This window comes from Oncorhynchus kisutch, linkage group LG28 (assembly GCF_002021735.2).
Source record: "Oncorhynchus kisutch isolate 150728-3 linkage group LG28, Okis_V2, whole genome shotgun sequence".
Lineage (NCBI taxonomy): Eukaryota > Metazoa > Chordata > Actinopteri > Salmoniformes > Salmonidae > Oncorhynchus > Oncorhynchus kisutch.
Window position 1 is genome coordinate 26,317,646 of NC_034201.2, and position 21,751 is coordinate 26,339,396.

A 21,751-nucleotide genomic window follows, 5' to 3' on the forward strand; every position below is an offset into this window, starting at 1 on the left:
GGACAGAGTATTTTTTCTGTATGTAAATCTTTGAATGTTTGAGGTGGGGAGATTGTCTCTGAGTGTACATGAGTGAACAAGTGCAAGAGGATGGTGTGTGGCTGGGGATCTGCTCCCACCTCTATTGATTGGAGGCCAGCAGCACATAGCCTTATTCTCATTTAGGGTGTGACGTCGGTGGCAGTGCCAGGGGCAGTTTCTCAGGAAACGACTTGCAGATGCAACTGGCTAGCTGGGCCTCCCATAACTCTGTTCCTGGAACTGAACAGCCACCGGGTGCCCTGAAAACAACACAGCACACAGTTTAGTACAGTACACAGCACTGTTTGATCAGAGGGAGTTTTTACTGTGTTTGTGAGCATTTTACTTTGTCTAACTAGCATATTATGTTGTAGCATGTCTGCCATGCCATAACATGTTTTGCATGAGAATTGTAGCTGTGCGTAATGAAGGTGATGAAGTGTCCTACTGTAGTGTACAGTAACACACCTTTCATTGCATGGTATTAGTGTGTTGTGTTATCTGCCTGTCATCTCTCCCTGAGGCAAAAACATAGTCCGTGAGTAAACGTCTGACAATTCCATATGCTCATTGTAGGTGGGCTTACTCATTGTGTCAATGTTTCATAAGAATATGTTATCAAAGATAGTAGAGGGTAATAAAGGGATATTTAAGATTGTGCTATCTGGTGTGTTGTAAAGTCTATTGTCACAGTCCATGAATAATCAGTTGTGCTGCCCATTGATGGTAACAGTCCAGATATGAAAAGGAGTTTCCAGAAAAAGGTTATTACAGTGTTATTGGAGTACGCAGTGGAATCCTCCGGTGGCTTGTTTCAATTTGCCATGTGGTAGAAACAGGCATGCTGGTTCCATTCATCTTTGTAGAGCAATTGAGACATGAGGTAGAAACTCAAAAACACCCCTTTTTAAAAAGCATACTGTCTGAGCATTTGCCAAATGTTAACTAACACTGTTATATAATAACAGCAATCGGGGGAGAAGGACGAAGGGAGAAGGGACTTGGTCAGGGAGGTGACCAAGAACCCGATAGTCCCTCTGACAAAGCTCCAGAGTTCCTCTATGGAGATTTGAGAACCTTCTAGAAGTACAACCATCTCTGCAGCACTCCACCAATCAGGCCTTTATGGTAGAGTGGCCAGACGGAAGCCACTCCTCAGTAAAAGGCACATGACAGCCAGCTTGGAGTTTGCCAAAAGGCACCTAAAGACTCTCAGACCACGAGAAACAAGATTCTAAGGTCTGATGAAACCAAGATTGAACTCTTTGGCCTGAATACCAAGTGTCACATCACGTGAAGCATGGTGGGGGCAGCATCATGCTGTGGGGATGTTTTTCAGAGGCAGGGACTGGGAGACTAGTCAGGATTTAGGGAAAGATGAACAGAGCAAAGTACAGAGATCCTTCATGAAAACGTGTTCCAAAGCGCTTAGGACCTCAGACTGGGGAAAAGGTTCAACCCTAAGCACACAGCCAAGACAACGCAGGAGTGGCTTCGGGACAAGTCTCTGAATGTCCTTCAGTGGCCTAGCCAGAGCCCGGACTTGAACCCGATTAAACATCTCTGTAGAGACCTGAAAATAGCTGTGCAGCCACACTCCCCATCCAACCTGACAGAGCTTGAGAGGATCTGCAGAGAATAATGGGATAAACTCCCCAAATACAGGTGTACCAAGCTTGTAGCGTCATACCCAAGACGGCAGGGTAGCCTAGTGGTTAGAGCGTTGGACTAGTAACCGGAAGGTTGTGAGTTCAAACCCCCGAGCTGACAAGGTACAAATCTGTCGTTCTGCCCCTGAACAGGCAGTTAACCCACTGTTCCCAGGCCGTCATTGAAAATAAGAATGTGTTCTTAACTGACTTGCCTGGTTAAATAAAGGTAAAATAAAAAATAAAAATAAAAAGACTCGAGGCTGTAATCACTGCCAAAGGTGCTTCAACTAAGTACTGAATAAATTGTCTGAATACTTATGTAAATGTGATATTTCAGTTACTTATTTTTAACAAATCTGCAAAAATTTCTTTACCTGTTTTTGCTTTGTCATTGTGGGGTATGGTGTGTAGATTGAGGAGGGGAAAAAACTATTTAATCCATTTCAGAAGAAGGCTGTAACATAACAAAATGTAGAAAATTCAAGGGGTCTGAATACTTTCCCGAATGCACTGTATATCTATAGGTTACTTACTTGAGGACATACTCAGGCATCAGCCAATTTCAATTGACAGTTCACTATCTGAACATGAGCATGAATCACATTACAGAGGGTGAAGCAGCAGTTGCTTCAGTAATAATTGCTTGTAGATGACAGACCTGTACTCCTTCAAACCATATATGCTACTACTTCCTTCCAGAGTATGTGAGCGGAGCTGGAGCGGAGCTAGGAATGGACCATGTCCGATTTCACTGGAGCTCAGAGAGAGTTTCCTAAATGCTGGAATGTGAGCCTTCTCGCTTGATCCAATTTCGCTCCAGTAGCGCTCCAAGTCACGAGCTCATGGCATGCCCGGCCCAGCATGCAATTGTATTATACTTGTGTACTGCTATAGGCTCCCGAGGAAGGCCCCTAAGATTCTTTGACAATTTTTAGGGCCTTCCTCTGACACCGGCGGGTATAGAGGTCCTGGATGGCAGGAAGCTTGGCCCCAGTGATGTACTGGGCCGTACGCTGGGCCGTTCCCTCTGTAGCGCCTTGCGGTCAGATGCCGAGCAGTTGCCATACCAGGCGGTGATGCAACCAGTCAGGATGCTCTTGATGGTGCAGCTGTGGACTTTTGAGGATCTGAGGACCAATGCCAAATCTTTTCAGTCTCCTGAGGGGGAATAGGCATTGTTGTGCCCTCTTCACAACTGTCTTGGTGTGTTTGGACTAGAGGTCGACCGATTATGATTTTTCAACGGCAATATGGATACCGATTATTGGAGGACAAAAAAAGCCGATACCAATTAATCGGACAATTTTTAAAAATGTATTTGTAATAATGACATTTACAACAATACTGAATGAACACTTATTTTCACTTAATATAATACATCAATAAAATCAATTAAGCCTAAATAATGAAACATGTTCAATTTGGTTTAAATATGGCAAAAACTAAGTGTTGGAGAAGAAAGTAAAAGTGCAATATGTGCTATGTAAGAAAGCTAACGTTTCAGTTCCTTGCTCAGAACATGAGAACATATGAAAGCTGAGTCTTCAATGTTCCCAGGTAAGAAGTTTTAGGTTGTAGTTATTATATGAATTATAGGACTATTTCCTTCTATACCATTTCTATTTCATTAACCTTTGACTATTGGATGTTCTTATAGGCACTTTAGTATTGCCAGTGTAACAGTATAGCCTCTGTCCCTCTCCTCGCTCCTCCCTGGGCTCGAACCAGCAACACAACGACAATTAGCGCGCGCTAACTAGCTAGCCATTTCACTTCGGTTACACAAGCCTCATCTCGGGAGTTGGTAGGCTTGAAGTCATAAACAGCCCAATGCTTGACGCACAAGGAAGAGCTGCTGGCAAAACGCACGAAAGTGCTGTTTGAATGAATGTTTACATGCCTGCTTCTGCCTACCACCGCTCAGTCAGATACTTAGATACTTGTATGCTCAGTCAGATTATATGCAACGCAGGACACGCTAGATAATATCATCAACCATGTGTAGTTAACTAGTGATTATGATTATGATTGTTTTTTTATAAGATAAGTGTAATGCTAGCTAGCAACTTACCTTGGCTTACTGCATTCGCGTAACAGGCAGTCTCCTTGTGGAGTGCAACGAGAGAGAGGCAGGTCGTTATTGCATTGGACTAGTTCACTGAGCTGACATGGTGAAAATATGTCGTTCTGCCTCTGAACAAGGCAGTTAACCCACCGTTCCTAGGCTGTCATTGAAAATAAGAATGTGTTCTTAACTGACTTGCCGAGTTAAATGGTATAACATTAAAAAAAAAAAATATTGCCAAATCGGCGCCCAAAAATTCAGATATGAATTTAGTTATGAAAACTTGAAATCGGCCCTAAATAATCGGCCATTCCGATTAATCGGTCGACCTCTAGTTTGGACCATGATAGTTTGTTGGTGATGTGGACACCAAGGAACTTGAAGCTCTCGACCTGCTCCACTACAGCCCTGTCATTGTGAATGGGGGCGTTCTTGGACCTTGTTTTCCTGTAGGCCACGATCACCTTTGTCTTGAGGAAGGGGTTGTTTTCCTGGCACCAGACTGTCAGGTCTCTGACCTCCTCCCTATAGACTGTCTCATAGTTGTCGGTAATCAGGCCTTTTTACCAGAGCGGTTGGAAAGGACATGGAGTGCCCGCTGTGAGCGATGAGCAGGATTTTCTAAACACTCAACTGCACTCACATACTCTGCTTCCTCCACTCATTCCTTAGAAACCATGTTCTGTACACTTCAGTGTTGCCCTTCACTGTAGAACACCATGTTCCACAAAAGATGAGTGTGTATTATATGTTATGTCAGGCACACAATGCAGAGAGAAAGTCATGTGTTCGTCTTAGACTGCAGGATCAACACAATAGCTGCAGCATGTTAGGTTAAGGTTGTGTGTGGGTGCTGCTACTGTAGCAGCACTTGAGTTGAGTCTGTCATATGGAGGTTACTGCTTCCAGTAAACACTATGTTCACTTTTCATTTCCTTAGCAGTATTATCTCACTATCTTTGACCAATATTATTTGTAAGACTATAAGATGTGGGAGAGTTTGTGAAAATGATCAGAAATATAGTATTGTAATTCTTATGGCATGTATTTTGTTAACTCAACATAAAAATCCTAAGAGGTATGATCAGTCAAGCAAATGTATGTTTAGTTACTTTCCTTTAGTTACTGTTCTTAAACACGGAACCCAAATGGCTGCGCACGTGAAGCATCTTTTGCCATCGTGCATAAATTAAATTTGTGCCCCCACACCAAACGCGATCACAACATGCAGGTTAATATATCAAAACAAACTCTGAACCAATTACATTCATTTGGGGACAGGTCGAAAAGCATTAAACATAGATGGCAATTTAGCTAGTTAGCTTGCACTTGCTAGCTAATTTGTCCTATTTAGCTAGCTTGCTGTTGCTAGCTAATTTGTCCTGGGATATAAACATTGAGTTGTTATTTTACCTGAAATGCACAAGGTCCTCTACTCCGCCAATTAATCCACACATAAAACGGTCAACCGAATCGTTTCTAGTCATCTCTCTTCCATCCAGGCTTTTTCTTCTCTTGACTTTATATTGCGATTGGCAACTTTCATAGATTAGGTGCATTACCGCACTGACCTCGTTAGTCTTTCAGTCAACCACGTGGGTATAACCAATGAGGAGATGGCACGTGTGTACCTGCTTCTATAAACCAATGAGGAGATGGGGGAGGCAGGAATGCAGCGCGATCTGCATCAGAAATATTTTAGCCCTTGGCGTCGCAGACGCTTGTTGGCGCGCGCGAGCAGTGTGGGTGCAATAATTGAATAACATAGATTTCTAAATGTATTTTGCAACACTTATTTTGCAACACTCCATTGCAGCCGTTTATATCTCAATACCAAAACATTTCTGGGTTACAATTTAGTACCTTACTGTGATTGTTTTCAATTAAAATGGTAAAGAATAAACCAAAATAGCTTCTTAACAAAAAGCAATTTCTCAAGCAAGAATTTTGCTATGACTATCTACGACTGTCTAATGTCACCAGGAATGCCAAAATTCCATCCCACCAAAACAGGCTGAACTATCAGGCGATCTTTTCAAACAGCTCTTACACTAAAAGGGCATCATTATCATTTCACAGTATTATTCCAACCTCAGTGTGGAAATATATATAAAACATAGGAAAATCACAGTTTTGGCTGCACTGGGCCTTTAAATTGAACTTTGTTTCTGAGTTTGAATATGTATGAGTAGTGTTTTAAGGCTGTTGTTAGTGTGCACAAAACAGAGTAGTCTACAATCAATTTGGAGCTGGATCAACTATTAACAGTATTAGGCAGTGGCATACTGTACAGTGTTCATTCTTGTTTGCATTGACAGACCTGCCTATTGTGTTGCGATCACACCAACTTGTGGTTTGTGTTGCTCAATAGAGGTTATTATACAGATAGAACTCATTGTTCTTATAGCATTGACAGTAAACCCTACTCATATATGTGTAATCACGCATGCAGGCATAGACACACACACTTTATTGCGGAGACAGATGTTGACAGTGAGTCTTTGAGTCATGTAGGTGAATACCCTGGACCACGACAGGGCCCAGTGTAGGCCATGTTGACACAGCTGTCGGAGACTCGCTGGACTGTGTGTGGAGAGTGTGTTGTGTACAGTTGTGTACAGAGCCGGGACTGGGGAGCTGTCTGGACATATCAGATATGTGAGAGATCTCACTCCACATGCTCTCAAAAGGAAAGAGGCAGCACGTCTCATGTAGCTAAAGCTTCACGTGACTATTTCATATTTCGATTAATGATCATGAGATTATTATGTTCCAGCCATTATTATGAGCCGTTCTCTCCTCGACAGCCTCAACTACTTAGTAAATAGAACGCTGAAAGTGCATAAAGATGTCGGCCCCCATGTACTTACCAAAAAGGCATCGTTTGCTAAGTTCGCCGTATTGTACATTGCTCTCTATACATTATCCAAATTCTATCTCCAAGACGCAGCAATTTGAAAAACCAAAAAAGGAGATTGTGTTGATTTACTGGAACATTGATGATTTACTGGCACATTGAACATGTCGCACACCGTAGTTTAAGATCTCTGTGGGTAGTACTTAAAACAATGACGTCATACCTGAATTCCTCCATCGTTATGCACCTTCCCTTTGGAATGTATCCTTTTACATGGGTGTTTTTGCCTGGGTCAATCAACGCATAGGGCTGTGATGATTAAGGAATTTTGGATGACGGTAATTGGCCAGCCAAATGACCATGGTCACCGTTACTAATAACTGTTGAAATTAGTTTTTTTTTTGTGCACATTTTCTCCTCTCCTCCACTCCTGCAGCTATTGAAGCCATATAAATAGTGAGCTGCTGCTGCATTGTGGGGTGCGTTGCTTAGGCAACTGAAGATTCCTTTGCTTGTTTCAGGAATTATTAAGAGTCCATGTTACGGCAGAAACGGACTCAAATTCACAAATATTGTCCCGTCTTCAGTCAACAGTTCCACACATGTTTCTTCTTCTATAATTTTAAAACGGTTATGGCGGTTATTTATGATGGTCTTCATCCATAACCGTTGGTTGCACGGTTATACGGTCATTGCGCCAGCCCTAAAACTACACATATTGATCAGTAGCTATAAATGACTGATAATGATATACAAAAGACAACATGATTATAGTGCATAAATATAATAAAGTGCGTCATTCCCCAGCCTTGAACATTGCGAGCTTCACAACGAAAAGTCTAACCTTCCTAAGCTTATCCATGGGCTTACATACAGTAGGTGTTTGATCATTGTTGGGCTCCTGAGTGGCACAGTGGTCTAAAGCACTGCATCTCAGTGCTAGAGGCGTCAATACAGACACCCTGGTTTGAATCCAGGCTGTATCACAACCGGACGTGATTGGGAGTCCCATATCGTGGCGCGCAATCGACTCAGCGTTGTCTGGGTTTGGCCGGTGTATGCCGTCATTGTAAACTATAATTTGTTCTTAACTGACTTGCCTAGTTAAATAAACGTTAAATACATTTTAAAAATGTAAAAATCCTGCACACATACACTATGAAGCAATTTATTTCATAAGACTATGCACTGGTGAGAAATTCATACCGTACATTGCATGGCATTTTTGAAAATGGCAAAGGTGCTGGAGATGGAAGTAGTATCCGATAAGATAAAATGTTCAATGGTCTAATGTGCATTGAGACTAGCTGTGGATTGACAATAGATTTAAAACAGAGAAACAAAGAAAAAACCCAGTACTTTGGCAATTTAAAAAAAATCACTTCTTAATTCTTGGTGTGACAGATATTTATCCTAAGGGCTTAAGAAACTCCCACACATTTTGGTACTCAACTAAGTGTTCTTTAAAAACCATGGCTCTTTAATTAGCTACCCCTCCTTATATTAAGCTACCAAAAGTCAATAAAAGAAACATAATACCATATAAAAATAAAGCTTTTATTAAAATGTCAAAGCCATTTTCCATTTAAAAACCACTGAAATGCTGACAAAGTAATTTAAGTAAAGTCATTCTGATGAATAAGTTACACAGGTCTTTGGCATGCCGATGACATGCACATCTTTAGTTACAGCAAACAGCACAACATGTCACGCTGCCAATGATATATTCAGAGCTTAGATGTTGTAGCAAGACCAACATTCTATTATAAAACAATATACAATAACCCTGTTGCTTCACATGTCAGTTCAAAATGTTCTATTTTTATTAAGATTTCAACAACAGAATTCTTAAGATGATCTTACTTTTCATTGTGTTATACAATATCAATTAATAGAAGACGGCTAAAATGATTAAGAGAACAGCATAAACACACATGGGCTAGACCGTACCCATGCCAAAATTATGCCATTTTTGTGTGTCTGTCATCTGTACAACAACTTCAAAAAGGCTGCTTTATCTTCTTCAGTAAAACACACAGTGAATATTCATCGTATTTATAACAGGTACAGTAGTACCAATATAATATATACACAGGGACTTTGGTGCAGAATATAAAAACATACAACAAAATGCAACTATAGTTTAGAATAAACCATATACATCCACATGTCGCTTTGGTCACATCAAAATAAATAAACAATCAATTCACAAATTTATCCCTGATAAACCTGCTACAAAAATAAATTCTGATAGCTGCTACACCGTTACATTCAACCTTTAAAGCCATATTCACCTGTGAATTGTGTATAACTCGCCAAACATGACAAAATATTCATATTTATAGAACAATAATTAAATGATTTCCTTTTTGATAGAGGAGAAATGCAATAGCCACAATGACTGGTATTCCAGTTGCGCTGCAAGCTTGTCAGCAGGACAATGCATTAGTAAAAGCACAACAGTAAAGGCAATCTTAGCTATTCCGTAAAATCATGAATACATTCTCCATCAAAACTCCTATTTAAGGCGCTGGATCCGCCACCTCAAAAGCATTCTTGTATGGTAACCTCAAGATCTTTCACAGTAAGTCTAAATGTCCAATGCTCAGACTCTGTAAACACCATACTTGCTGAGTATAAAGCAAGAATGAAAAAATCAGCTATGTTACATTGATCACCATTGTCATCTGTGCAATTAACAGCTCTCCACTTTGCAGATGGATACAGAGCTGATCCATTACAACTTGCACAATAACACTTTCACCCAGAGGGAATGCTTGATTTAAATACTGGCACCCCTCTCAACCAAAGCTTGCACAACGATGCACATTGATGGCACAAGAGCCGAGACATGAGCTGCCTCTCCAAATTAGAGATGCTCACTGTCTGCCCACCAGTGTAGCCACTATCAGTGGACATCAATCAGTGCCACCTGTTCAATGACCAGAAATGACTTTCAGATGGCCTGTAACATTAGCAACTTCTGCTAAGTTGGGGTAGTGAAGCCCCACTGGCTACATCTCCAACCCCTTCCCTTTCGATAAAACACCAGTTGGTTCAATCCTCAGTGTCAGGCTGGACCCCTAGCATGATGTGGAGCTCTTCAGCCGAGTAGCCCAGAAGATTCTGCAAGTCACAGACGAAGCGGTAGACGTATCGCTTGCCCGAGGTCTTGTGGATGATGTTCTTGTCGTAGTAGTATCGCAGGCCACGGCTCAGCTTCTCGTAGTTCATCTTGGGCTTGTTCTTCCTGCGGCCCCAGCGTCTAGCCACCTGGAAGAGGAAGGAGAGAATGATAAACACCAATGGAAAACAGAGTCTTACACTACATCTTGATGTCTTCTGATGGCTCTTTTGTTGAAGACTTTTTTAGTCCTGTAAACTAGAGGTGTTGCCAATCTCGTCATACTCGTATTTGTAATTGTATTAATATTTATTTAAGCTACTCAGTAAGTACACAAACAAAAACAAACATATGTCCTCAGCAAAGTATAACTAATATAACTAGATTGATAGCTAGAACAACAATCACTAGCAATTCTGATTCACACACAATGTTTGTAGAAGTGGTGTAATGTGCCCTGAGATGAGTGAGAGAGACGGAGCGCCCCGTATGTCTGTCTGGGGAAATAAGTGCAGAGGGAGAACGGCTTTTTCTAATCCAATCGTTGCAGCAGGCTCAAACGATACCCTGCTTGTTTCTTACAGATGGAAGAACTAGCCAATAGTTATTTAGAGCATAAAGGGCTTCACACTTTTTGAGGGACAGAGAGATGCGTGCTGGCAGCTGACAATTACTATTTTAATTACAAAAAATACTTGTCATAATCGCATTCCGAAAATTCTCCATATCCGTTGCAATACTCTTTTTATCAGAGTACTTGGTACACCCCTACTGTAAACCCTTGTGGCTATCTCCTCCACAACCTGATATACACATATTGTATGAGGCCAATTGACACTCACCTCATCTGGGTCAGTGAGTTTGAACTCCCAGCCGTCTCCGGTCCAGCTGATGATGGCCTGACAACTCTTATCAGTCAGGAGCTCCAGCAGGAACTGCCACAGCTGGATAGGACCGCTTCCTGTTGAGAGGGAAAAAAAGGCATAGGAGTCAGACGGCGATCAAAAGGCATAGTTTGTGTATACACAACTGTAGTGTACTGTTTTGAACTGGAGTTAAAACTGGGGTTGACAGAGAGATAGATAGTATTTCATACAAGATGAGCTGGGTTTGACTGTGTGGGTTCATAAACTCACCAGTGAAGCCAGCCAGCACGGCAGCAGGTATGACAGGCTTTCCCAGTTCCACAGGCTCGTTCCTCTCCTGGACGTAGTCCTTGAAGGATAGGCCCTGATTCCCCAGGCTCAGGGTGCTGCTGTTGCACTCGTCCTCAAAGCTGTCGTGGGACGGCACCCTCTGGTTGTCCGCCAGGGAAGACTGGCTACCCCAGGATTGCAGCATGGACTCTGGCCCCTCAAAGCTGTCCATGCTCTCCAATGAACACAAACTCTGGTCCTGGGGCGAGACTGTAGATAAACAAAGCACAGAGATGGTTAGTTCAACTGAAACTGAATCAAGTTAAGGAAATATCACTGAATTTAAATATCTGTTGGGAATCGCTTACATGTGTTCCCTTGGAAAATGAACACTAATGAATTAACATTGATTAATAGCTTCTAGACAACAGTGAGTTGGCCTACTCACAGGCTTTGCAGAGTTGCCCTGCGTCTGGGTTGCTCCTGAGGTAGCTGACATTGACCGTGCTCAGTTGGGGCTTAGAGAACATGGAGAACTCCTGATCTCGGGTCAGCAGGGTAGTCTTGTCCGCAGTCTCAAACAGTTCTCTCAGCAGACTACCGCTGTTGTCAGGCACCTGCAGGGCACACTGGGTCTCCTCCAGACTGAAGCCTGTAAAGAAGAACATATGCCCACTTAACTGTTTTGTCTATCTGATGTTTACTTGGATTTGAACCCTCTGGTGCTCAGTATGTTTTTCTAATGGACACTCACCGACAGAGCTCATCCAGTTGGTTACTGAGGGCACAACACTGCTGAGGCTTTTGGATTCTTCTCTCTCTCGACATTCTGGAAGAAAACGGAGGATAAAGTCAGGAACCGTCAGAAATACTGTTATTTGATTTTAGAGTGTATCATTTACCTAAGGGGTACAGTAATTCTACAGAATAAAGAAACCCTTTCCACCTGAATACAAAAAAAACTGACGACTCCACCTATTCTTTCCCCCATCTTCCTTCCTCACAAATACCATCTGACAAAAAAATTCCACTGTTACCTTTCATCATCTGGTCCAGGTGCTCCCACAGGATGTCGCCCACAAAGTCTGGGGCCAGGTCCAGGAAGCTCTCCTTGCCCAGGTCACACAGCTCCTGGCCGTTCATGTCAAACTTAAAGAAGTGGACGTTGGCCAGGCTGAACTCACTGGCTGCCCAGTGGAGCCACTGCATCACGTGCTGCTTGGTCCACTTATGGGGGTCTGTGAAAGCGAGGAAGAAAAAATATATGGCTTAATATACAGCCATTTTAAATTACTAAAAAGTTCATTCACAATTCCATGGAAACGTCACCAAAATCCACCAGTCTTTGACTTGATTTTAGTTAACTAGGCTTACTTTTTAATGATTAAGGGACAGGCAAAATGTTTTACCAAATCTCAATTTTTGATGTAAATGGCATGTTATAGAAGAGTCCAGACACAGTTTTTTTTTTCCGATTTCACTTGGTTTTGAGAAACTTACCCCACCAGCAATATACTTCATTATTGCTTGTTCTGCAGTATAGATAAACATGAACAAATAAGTCATTTTCCGAAACGGGCGATACTTTTCTGTGTGCGAGCATTTATGTATTTTTTGATTCCCATTGTGGTGACACGAGAAATGAGAAAGCATGTGCATGCTCGCACATGGAAAAGTATCGTCTGAGTCCAATAAAATGGAATATAAAGTTGTGTATAAAGTTTGGAATTACACAATTTCATGTGTATAACATCTAAAGACCTGCATCACTATGCTGAGAGCTTTGCCATTTCTAAAAGGGGATATTTGGGTGTTTTTGGAGCCTTTGTTCATGTTTATCTGTTGCTCCCATATTGCAGAATGAGCAATGAGGAAGTCTATTGCTGGTGGGGAGCTCTCTTTCTCCAAACCAAGTGAAATTGCAAAGAAAGTGTCTGGATACTTCTATAACATGCTATTTACATCAAAAATAGAGATTTGGTTAAAAAAGGTGAACCTGTCCTTTAAAGAGGGGAAGAAAAGAAAAATACTTAAACACTCAACAAGTGGGAATATGTCAATCAAACATGGTGTTAACGAGTAAGAATCAGGAGTTAATCTATTGTGGAAGCTGGAGTAAGTGCAAAGCTTTCGAAATGAGCCCAAAATGACTGACTTCCAAACCAGTTCAATATTAGCTAGGAAATGAGCAAATTGTCATCCTTGTAGAAAACATTTCAATAGAAATGAAGAAAAAGGGAGGACAATGAGACTGAGCAGGTGTAGAAAGTGACTCACTGTTGGAGATGCCACAGCAGCGTTGGACCTTGGAGAAGCCACTGAAGCTGTCCTTCAAGGCCTGACTCATCACTGCCTTACTGCACGGGGTCAAAAGTGGAACAGAGCAAGGGCCCATGTCTGGAGAGTTTACAAAAACAAATGTTTGATTACTCTATTAATCAACCTTTCTAGACCTTTCTTATGTAATAACATTGCTTTAACAGTGTGATAATTGTTTAAAGACCCAAATCAGTAAAAAACACACATTTCCTTTGTGCCTGCGTATGTGATTACACATATATGAGCAGGGTTTACTGTCAATGCTATAAGAACTTTGCCTTTTAGAAATGGCAAAGCTCTCAGCATAGTGATCTGTATAATAACCTCCATTGCGCAACACAAACCACAAGTTGGTGTGATCTCAACACAATAGGCAGGTCTGTCAATGCAAACAAGAATGAACACTGTACAGTATGCCACATCCTAATACTGTTCATAGTTGATTCAGCTCCAAATTGGTTGTACACTACTCTGTTTTGTGCACACTAACAACAGCCTTAAAAACACTACTCATACAAACTCAGAAATAAAGTTCAATTTAAAGGCCCAGTGCAGCCAAAACTATGATTTCCCTGTGTTTTATATACATTTACACACTATGAGGTTAGAATAATACTGTGCAATTTTGAAAATTATGACGATGCCCTTTTAGCGCAAGAGCTGTTTGAAAAGATCGCCTAAAATGTCAGTCTGTTTAGGTAGGATGGAGTTTTGGCATGCCTGTGACATCACCAGGTGTTAAATTAATTAATAGACCAATAAGAAAGAGGTCCAAACCACTCTGCCAATAAAAGCTCGTTTTCAGTTTTCCCCTCCCCACTCAGACCACTCCCAGCTAAATTCTTGCTTGGGGAAATTGCTCTTTGCAAAGAAGCTATTTTTGTTTCATTTTAATTCAAAACAATTACAGTAAGGTACCTAATTGTTACCCAGTAATGATTTAATATTGAGATTGAAAAAAAACCCAGCTGCATTGGGCCTTCAAAAAAAATCTAAATAGGGTTCAGACAATTTAAGTGGGCTAGCTGCCATGCAACCGGATGAGCTTGATTAACAAAGTTTGGGTTATGGATAATTGTTAACCACAAATAAACACCTGTTTTTCTGTTAATCATGAATTAAAACAGTTTGTATGCCAGCAATCACTACATTGTTAACTTTGTCACCTCATGTCTCGCAAATAATCTTCCTAATAGAGTTTGGTCTAACTTTGGCCTGGGGTGATTAGTTGGTATTGGTGTTATGAAAGTGTTTTGGTGTAAAGTAGAAGGCTAGAGTGATGTGGCACTCATTGGTAGGTTGTGGTGGTGGCGTACCATGTGAGACACAGTTGAAGCCAGAGGGCACCTCCTGAAAAGACTGCTCATCGTCTGAGGGGAGGAAGTATCCCGAGAACAGAGACATGGGATCTTCAAAAAGATCGAACGCTGCCTGCCGCTGTGGAGGACAAACACATAAAAAACAACATACTGTTAGTTTAAATTAAAAGACACAAAACATGTATTTTGCCTGATGATTTGAGAAAGCCCCATTCTACTGTATGTCTACATAATTGGATATATTAGGTGAGACAAGCATCGTCCTGAACGGATGACCAACACCTGATCACTCACAGATACTGTGAATCATTTAGGAAATACCTTATTCACTTCTTTAGACGGAGTCACATAAAGTGAGATAAAAGACAAAAGATAACAGAGCAGGCAAAGTATTGACAGAAACAACTCTGTATGTGGGCACTCCCTTTCAGTAGAGCCAATCTGTCATCATTAGTCAAACACATCAGGCCTTTCTCATTCTCCCAGCTAAGCCTGGCCCTGAACCGCTGGGAGAGGATGACCATACATAGTCTTCCTGTTCCGTAGCAGAACTAGAAACTCCCCTTGATGCAGCTGGCAGCAGTTCAGCTCTGAGGGTTTATAACACAGCGTAGGCTGTTGCTTTTTGAGAGAAAAAAACTCTACCCCCTCCTCCCTCTATCCTTCTCTCTCCCTTTTCACTCTCTCTCGTTCCCCCTCTTCAAATCAGGTTAGACAAACCAGGCTCTTCTTCACAATTCTATTAGGTAAAAACAAGCCCTTTTAAGATGAGCTCTGCTTGAATCTGCACTGTACCCATCTCAGCATTTTACAGTTGCTGATGAGACTTCTTATGACGTTATACAACCAAGCCGCACATGAAACGTTAACAAATCATTAGGACATCTATAGTAAAGATGTACGCTAAAGTGCCATTTGTGCACCTGACTAATACAGTAAGGCACAATGATTTTTTATTCAAATAACTCCCCACAAAACATCATCCTTTTTTATCCATAAACTGTTTAATAGGCTGGCACAAACAGGTCCCTCAATGTCTTGAGAGCCTTTTTTCTTGCTAGTTACCAAGGGGACCAATTGAGTTAGTGGCCATAGAGAAGGTGGAAAGACTGGGAGCCTCTCCTCCATCAGCTTCCCAATTATCTTCACATTTAATATGCCTGGCTTTGTCCTCTTACTTTTCATTTATTATTTTATGGTTAAAGTTATGGGGAGAGGAATAGCAGACTCAAGTGTGCTGCAACACACAGGATTTAAAAATACATCTCTGCTGATATTTGATATTTGGAATCCGTGCTTTCTTAACTCCCCAATAGCCTTGAGTGAAGGGTGCTCCAATTCCAGTCCTGGAGAGCTATTGGGTGTGCAGGATTTTGATCCAGCCTTGCAGAATCAGTTGTGATACAGTGGTCCTATATCTACTATACACAACTCCATCTCCAGCACTACGATGTATGTGATTTTCCTACTTATCTACTATATTAGATGCACAGCCTTGTGAAGTCTCACCTTGAGGCTGGAGCGATAGCCAGTGGACAAGGGGGCCACTTTGTCCATGCTGAGGTCACACATCAGTAATCTTCAGGTAAATTACAGAGAGAAACTTTATGAGCAACACTAATCACATCAGTAATGACATCACACTGAATGGAAATTTGTATGATACTGTATCTGTCTCTGAGGGTTGTAATACGTTTCTCTACAATGACAATGAATTCACATGCAACCTATAGATCAACTGTTCTCCTAAATAGCAACAACAAAATATGCAATGTATAAATATGAGAATATTACAATGTCTTATTTTATACCGAGCACATAATGGCTTAATAGTGCCTAAATTGTGTTAGTACATTATATAAATAAAGCCTGCACATTGAATTCAATATCCTAATGCATTGGCACACTTTCCAAAGCAACCTGAACACAATTGAATAAATAGGCTATTGATTTGGCTAGTTTGGGGAATTACATGTTAAAAATATATGTTTTACATTAGGCCAACAATTACACACACACTATCATTATGACATCACGAATGTCTGAGACAGAAATATTGCATAATTCTCTCATTGGTCACAAGTTTAATCGGTCCCGAAATGACTCAAGGCCCCTCATGGGGGGGTGGGGGGGGGGGGGGGGTCTTCATATTAGATTAGCGGCCACACGTTCAATAGTGATTCTATTGACATAGCCATGTAGAATAATTCGTAAAGATATATTTAATATCATATGTGTCGCATAGACCATAAGGCATGGAATGGGATTTACCGTTGGTTATTATTCCACCAGAAACAATTATCGCAAATGTCATGTAGAACAGAAACAAACTATTCAGGAAAGCAGTACAGAGTCAAATGGCACATTGTCTGGGAATAGATCAAAGAACGAGAGAAGAGACACAAATCAGGGACCTACCTGTTGAATTGATCGGCTGTTCTTCAAAACAGCAACAGTGTAACGTTAAATTGTATTCCTTTTCGATATTGAATATTTATCCTATTCAGTGTTGTATGTGCGCAAGCCTATGCTGTATTTGAGTTTTTGTACCTCCCAGATACACTGACCAGTATAAAATCAAAACAATGCACAGCCTTGTTTCTTCGTGTGTGCTTGACGAGTGTATCTAGGCAATGAGGAAGTGCAGCTTTTTTGTTGCTGTTTTCATAGCGCGCTATGTAGCTCAGTGGGAGGAGCGTGTCGTTAGCAATGGAAAATGATCATAGTGGAACATATTCAACGCGCTTTACCGGATGTAAACAGTGTTACAGTTCTGTCAAAATAAAACATTTATTAACGCTGAAAACGTGCAGAAGCCAAGCAACTCTGACGCACTTATCCAGAAATATTGTCAGGGATGAATGCTGATCGAAAACACACTCAGCTCAGTAGTTCATATTAGCCAATTGTGGAATGGCCCTGTCAATCTTATACTTTGAGGTTTCAAAGGCAGTGCCACTTGAGAATAAATAAAAAAGATGAGAAAAGTTTCCTCAAGGATATCAATCAATCAATTAACCAACAGCAATATTTTTGTTCACTGATATGTTTCAGCCTAGATCCAAAACATGGGCCAAAGAAAGATCAGGAAGTTATAGAACAAGAACATTAAGTATGGCCTGATTATTTTGTGTTGGTCTATTTAAAACTTCTTAGGGCTGCAATCCCGTTAACAGGATCGATATGACAATAGTCAGTGAAAGTGCAGGGCGCCAAATTCAAAACAACAGAAATCTCATAATTAAAATTCCTCAAACATACATGTATGTTATACCATTTTAAAGGTAATCTTGTTGTTAAACCCACCACAGTGTTTGATTTCAAATAGGCTTTACAGCGAAAGCACCACAAATGATTATGTTAGGTGACCACCAACTCACAGAAAAGCACAGCCATTTTTCCAGCCAAAGAGAGGAGTCACAAAAAGCACAAATAGAGATAAAATTAATCACTAACCTTTGATGATCTTCATCAGATGACACTCATAGGACTTCATGTTACAAAATACATGTATGTTTTGTTTGATAAAGTTCATATTTATATTTAAAAAATCTCAGTATACATTGGCGCGTTATGTTCACTAGTTCCAAAAACATTTGGTGATATTGCAGAGAGCCACATAATTTGACAGAAATACTCATTATAAATGTCGATAAATCCAATTGTTAGACATGGAAATATACATATACCTCTCCTTAATGCAACCGGTGTGTCAGATTTAAAAAAAAACTTTACGGAAAAAGCAAACCATGCAATAATCTGAGACGGCGCTCAGAAAATAAATACAATTATCCGCCATGTTGGAGTCAACAGAAATCAGAAATCACATTATAAATATTCCCTTACCTTTGACGATCTTCATCAGAATGCACTCCCAGGAATCCTAGTTCCACAATAAATGCTTGATTTGTTCGATAATGTCCATTATTTATGTCCAAGTAGCTACTTTTGTTAGCACGTTTAGTACACAAATCCAAACGCTCATGCAGGTCCATCTAAACTTCGGACGAAAACTTCAAAAAGTTATATTACAGGTCGAAGAAACTTGTTAAACTAAGTATAGAATCAATCTTTAGGATGTTGTTATCATAAATCTTCAATAAAGTTCCAACCGGAGAATTCCTATGTCTGTAGAGAAGCCATGGAACGCAGGTCGCTATCATGTCAAATGCTCATGACCAGGACCTGGCTCTCTGCCAGACCACTGACTCAAAGAGCTCCCATCCGCCTCCACAACACAGTAGAAGCCTCATTCAAGTTTCTAAAGATGGTTGACATCTAGTGGAAGCCCTAGGAAGTACAACTTTATCCATATCCCACTGTGTATTCAATAGGGGCTGGGTTGAACAGTCTACCTGGCCATGCTGCTGCTCCAGTTTCAACTTCCACCTGACTGTGCTGCTGCTCTAGTTTCAACTGTTCTGCCTTATTATTATTCGACCATGCTGGTCATTTATGAACATTGAACATCTTGACCATGTTCTGTTATAATCTCCACCCGGCACAGCCAGAAGAGGACTGGCCACCCCACATAGCCTGGTTCCTCTCTAGGTTTCTTCCTAGGTATTGGCCTTTCTAGGGAGTTTTTCCTAGCCACCGTGCTTCTCCACCTGCATTGCTTGCTGTTTGGGGTTTTAGGCTGGGTTTCTGTACAGCACTTTGAGATATCAGCTGATGTACGAAGGGCTATATAAATAAATTTGATTTGATTTTGATTTGATTTGAAACTCGACCAACCTCAGATTTCCCACTTCCTGTTTGGATTTCTTCTCAGGTTTGTGCCTGCCATGTGAGTTCTGTTATACTCACAGACATCATTGAAACAGTTTTAGAAACTTCAGAGTGTTTTATATCCAATACTAATAATACTATGCATATATTAGCAACTGGGACTGAGGAGCAGGCAGTTTACTTTAGGCACCTGTCATCCAAGCTATTCAATACTGTCCCTTGCAGCCATAAGAAGTTTTAACATCTGTATATCACAGCATTTCCCATCATGTCTGCATGAGTGGATACCTCCATCCCTAAATGATACAGTGTAAATGATATTGACTGTTGACACATCCTCCCAGACACACAACTGTGGGGGACAATGCCTGGACAATAGAGAGATGTACAGTGTGTGATGAAGTGTCACCCTTTATTCTCACCTCGACAACGAGAAAGACGGTAGGTATAGACCCCCTGCTACAAGTGAATCAGTGAATAGGGTGTATCCGTATTGTAAAAAGTGCCCTCCCCACTACTTTCAGTCAAATGTAGTTGAGAACTCTTCCAGAGGTGTGGAATTTGGTAAACCTCGTTGTGATTGGTGGGGCTTTGCTCTTATGTTCTCTATTGCTCCTCTATTGTTCCTCAAGCAAAGGGGAGACTGATGACATCAGAAATTCCCATCAGACCAACTCTTTGAATGCCCTTCACCTTGAAGTTTTTTGATGATAACATGTCTTTTACCCTTTAGTGTGTGTAATTTACTGTATTTATACTTGGGATATCGCTTTTCAATAATAAACGTTTAAAAATCACTGGAGGACGTCTTTAAATGAAACCTTTGGAAGAGAAGTTTTAGATTAGTAAAGTTTCAATGTCCAAGCTTGGTTGAGAAGGTTGTGTTTTGATTTGTAACAATTAACCTCAAAATGTGCTGTAATTATTTTGAAACATGTAGTATTTGTACATGCCAGTCTGTTGGACACATGCAGTATCTAGCATGGTTCTACAGGCCATGGACCATTTTCATCAACATAAAGTATATCAGGTGTTTAGTCAGTTCTACCTCTATGTGTGGAATGCTTTGACATATTTCAATCCATTTGGAGGATGGGGTTCATCTTTGGAATTGTACCCACGTTTCAGGTAGTAGAATAGTAGAGGGCCAGACTTTGGTAGCCTTCATTGAACATAACAGAGGGCTCAAATAAAGTGTTGCCATTTGTGTCTTAGTGAGATTGAGGTATTTCTTCTTATTATGAGGTCTGTAAGCCTGCAGTGACCACCTTTAAAAATCACACTTACATAAAAACCAGGAAAGAATAAAAGGAAATCATTTCAGAATGCTGGCACATAGCCTTGAAATTAATTGCTGATCTACAAAAGTTGTGGAGCACAGTACTAACCCTTAGAATGTCTACCTTGATATCACATTTACGCCGTTTAGCAGACACTCTTATCTAGAGCAATTAGGGAAAGGGGATACCAGTTGCACAACTCAAATGTATTTATCCAAAATGTGTCTACCGCATTTAACCCAACCCATCTGACTCAGAAAAAAGATTTGGGGCTGCCTTAATCAACATCCACAGTGCAGTTGTTGGGGGTGAACTGCCTTGTTCAAGGGCAGAACGACAGACCTTTCACCTGGTCAGTTTGGGATTCAAACCAGCAACATTTCGGTTACTGGTCCAATACTCTTAACCACTAGACTACCTGCCACTGCTTATATTATAGACATAAAACCTCACTGAAGGACGCCATGCTCCGTTTCCCCTTTTCTCTTGTATTGAAATCAACCTGTTAATTCATACATACAGTATGATGAAGATGAGGATCCCAATGACTATTGCTTAATTTCAATGGACAGCAGCCCTGTATTGAAACAGCCATGAGAGGTCAGATGACAATGAGAAATTATGTAAAGCACTCATTTTTATGTAACATCGTTCAACCAATGAAAATATTAATCTGCCCTATTGAAAACATTGTTGGGTCGCAGGGCAAGTTGCCCGGGTCTGCAAAACATGATTTAGCTTTTCATTGCACTCATTGCATCTACTGTTGCTAAGCAACTCCCAACTCCTTCTCTGTCTGTTTCAGTGCTAAATGTGAAAAGAGAGGGAGAGAGATGAAAGAGAGAGCGATGAGGGAGATAGAGATAAGGGGGAAAGAGAGATGAAGGAGAGAAAGGTATGGAGGAGAGAGAGAGGAGGAACACGAGATGGAGAAAGAACTAGGGATGGGTGTGTGCTGACTGCTGACAGGACATAGACCTGCTTTGAAAATAGTTTGTTTAAGGATGTTGATACCTGGCTGCCAATTAATCTACTGCAGATCTGGAGCCTATCACTGATTGATATAAAGAGCAGCATGTGGAAACAGTTATCTTGGAACCGTGAATCAAATTCTCTTGTGAACGCTGGCCTCCGCCCTGGTCAGTTATGGATGTTGGGAAAGACTACAAAAACAGTGGCAATGAAAGGTTTCTCATACTCACGACCAACCATCACGACCCATCACTCATCTTCATTTTTTGGTACAC

General features: G+C 40.9%; 1 protein-coding gene across 1 annotated transcript; it reads right to left on the minus strand.

Annotated features, from left to right (window-relative positions):
• Positions 1-8,131: 8,131 nt before the first annotated feature.
• ets2 (v-ets avian erythroblastosis virus E26 oncogene homolog 2) lies at positions 8,132-17,143 on the minus strand. The gene is made up of 10 exons (XM_020464328.2): positions 16,912-17,143; positions 16,003-16,072; positions 14,491-14,611; positions 13,133-13,252; positions 11,893-12,093; positions 11,610-11,684; positions 11,304-11,507; positions 10,856-11,125; positions 10,562-10,680; positions 8,132-9,868 (listed from the first exon to the last, which is right to left on the minus strand). The coding sequence occupies exons 2-10, from the start codon at positions 16,063-16,065 to the stop codon at positions 9,653-9,655; spliced, it is 1,389 nt and encodes a 462-aa protein (XP_020319917.1). The 5' UTR covers positions 16,066-16,072; positions 16,912-17,143; the 3' UTR covers positions 8,132-9,652.
• Positions 17,144-21,751: the final 4,608 nt, after the last annotated feature.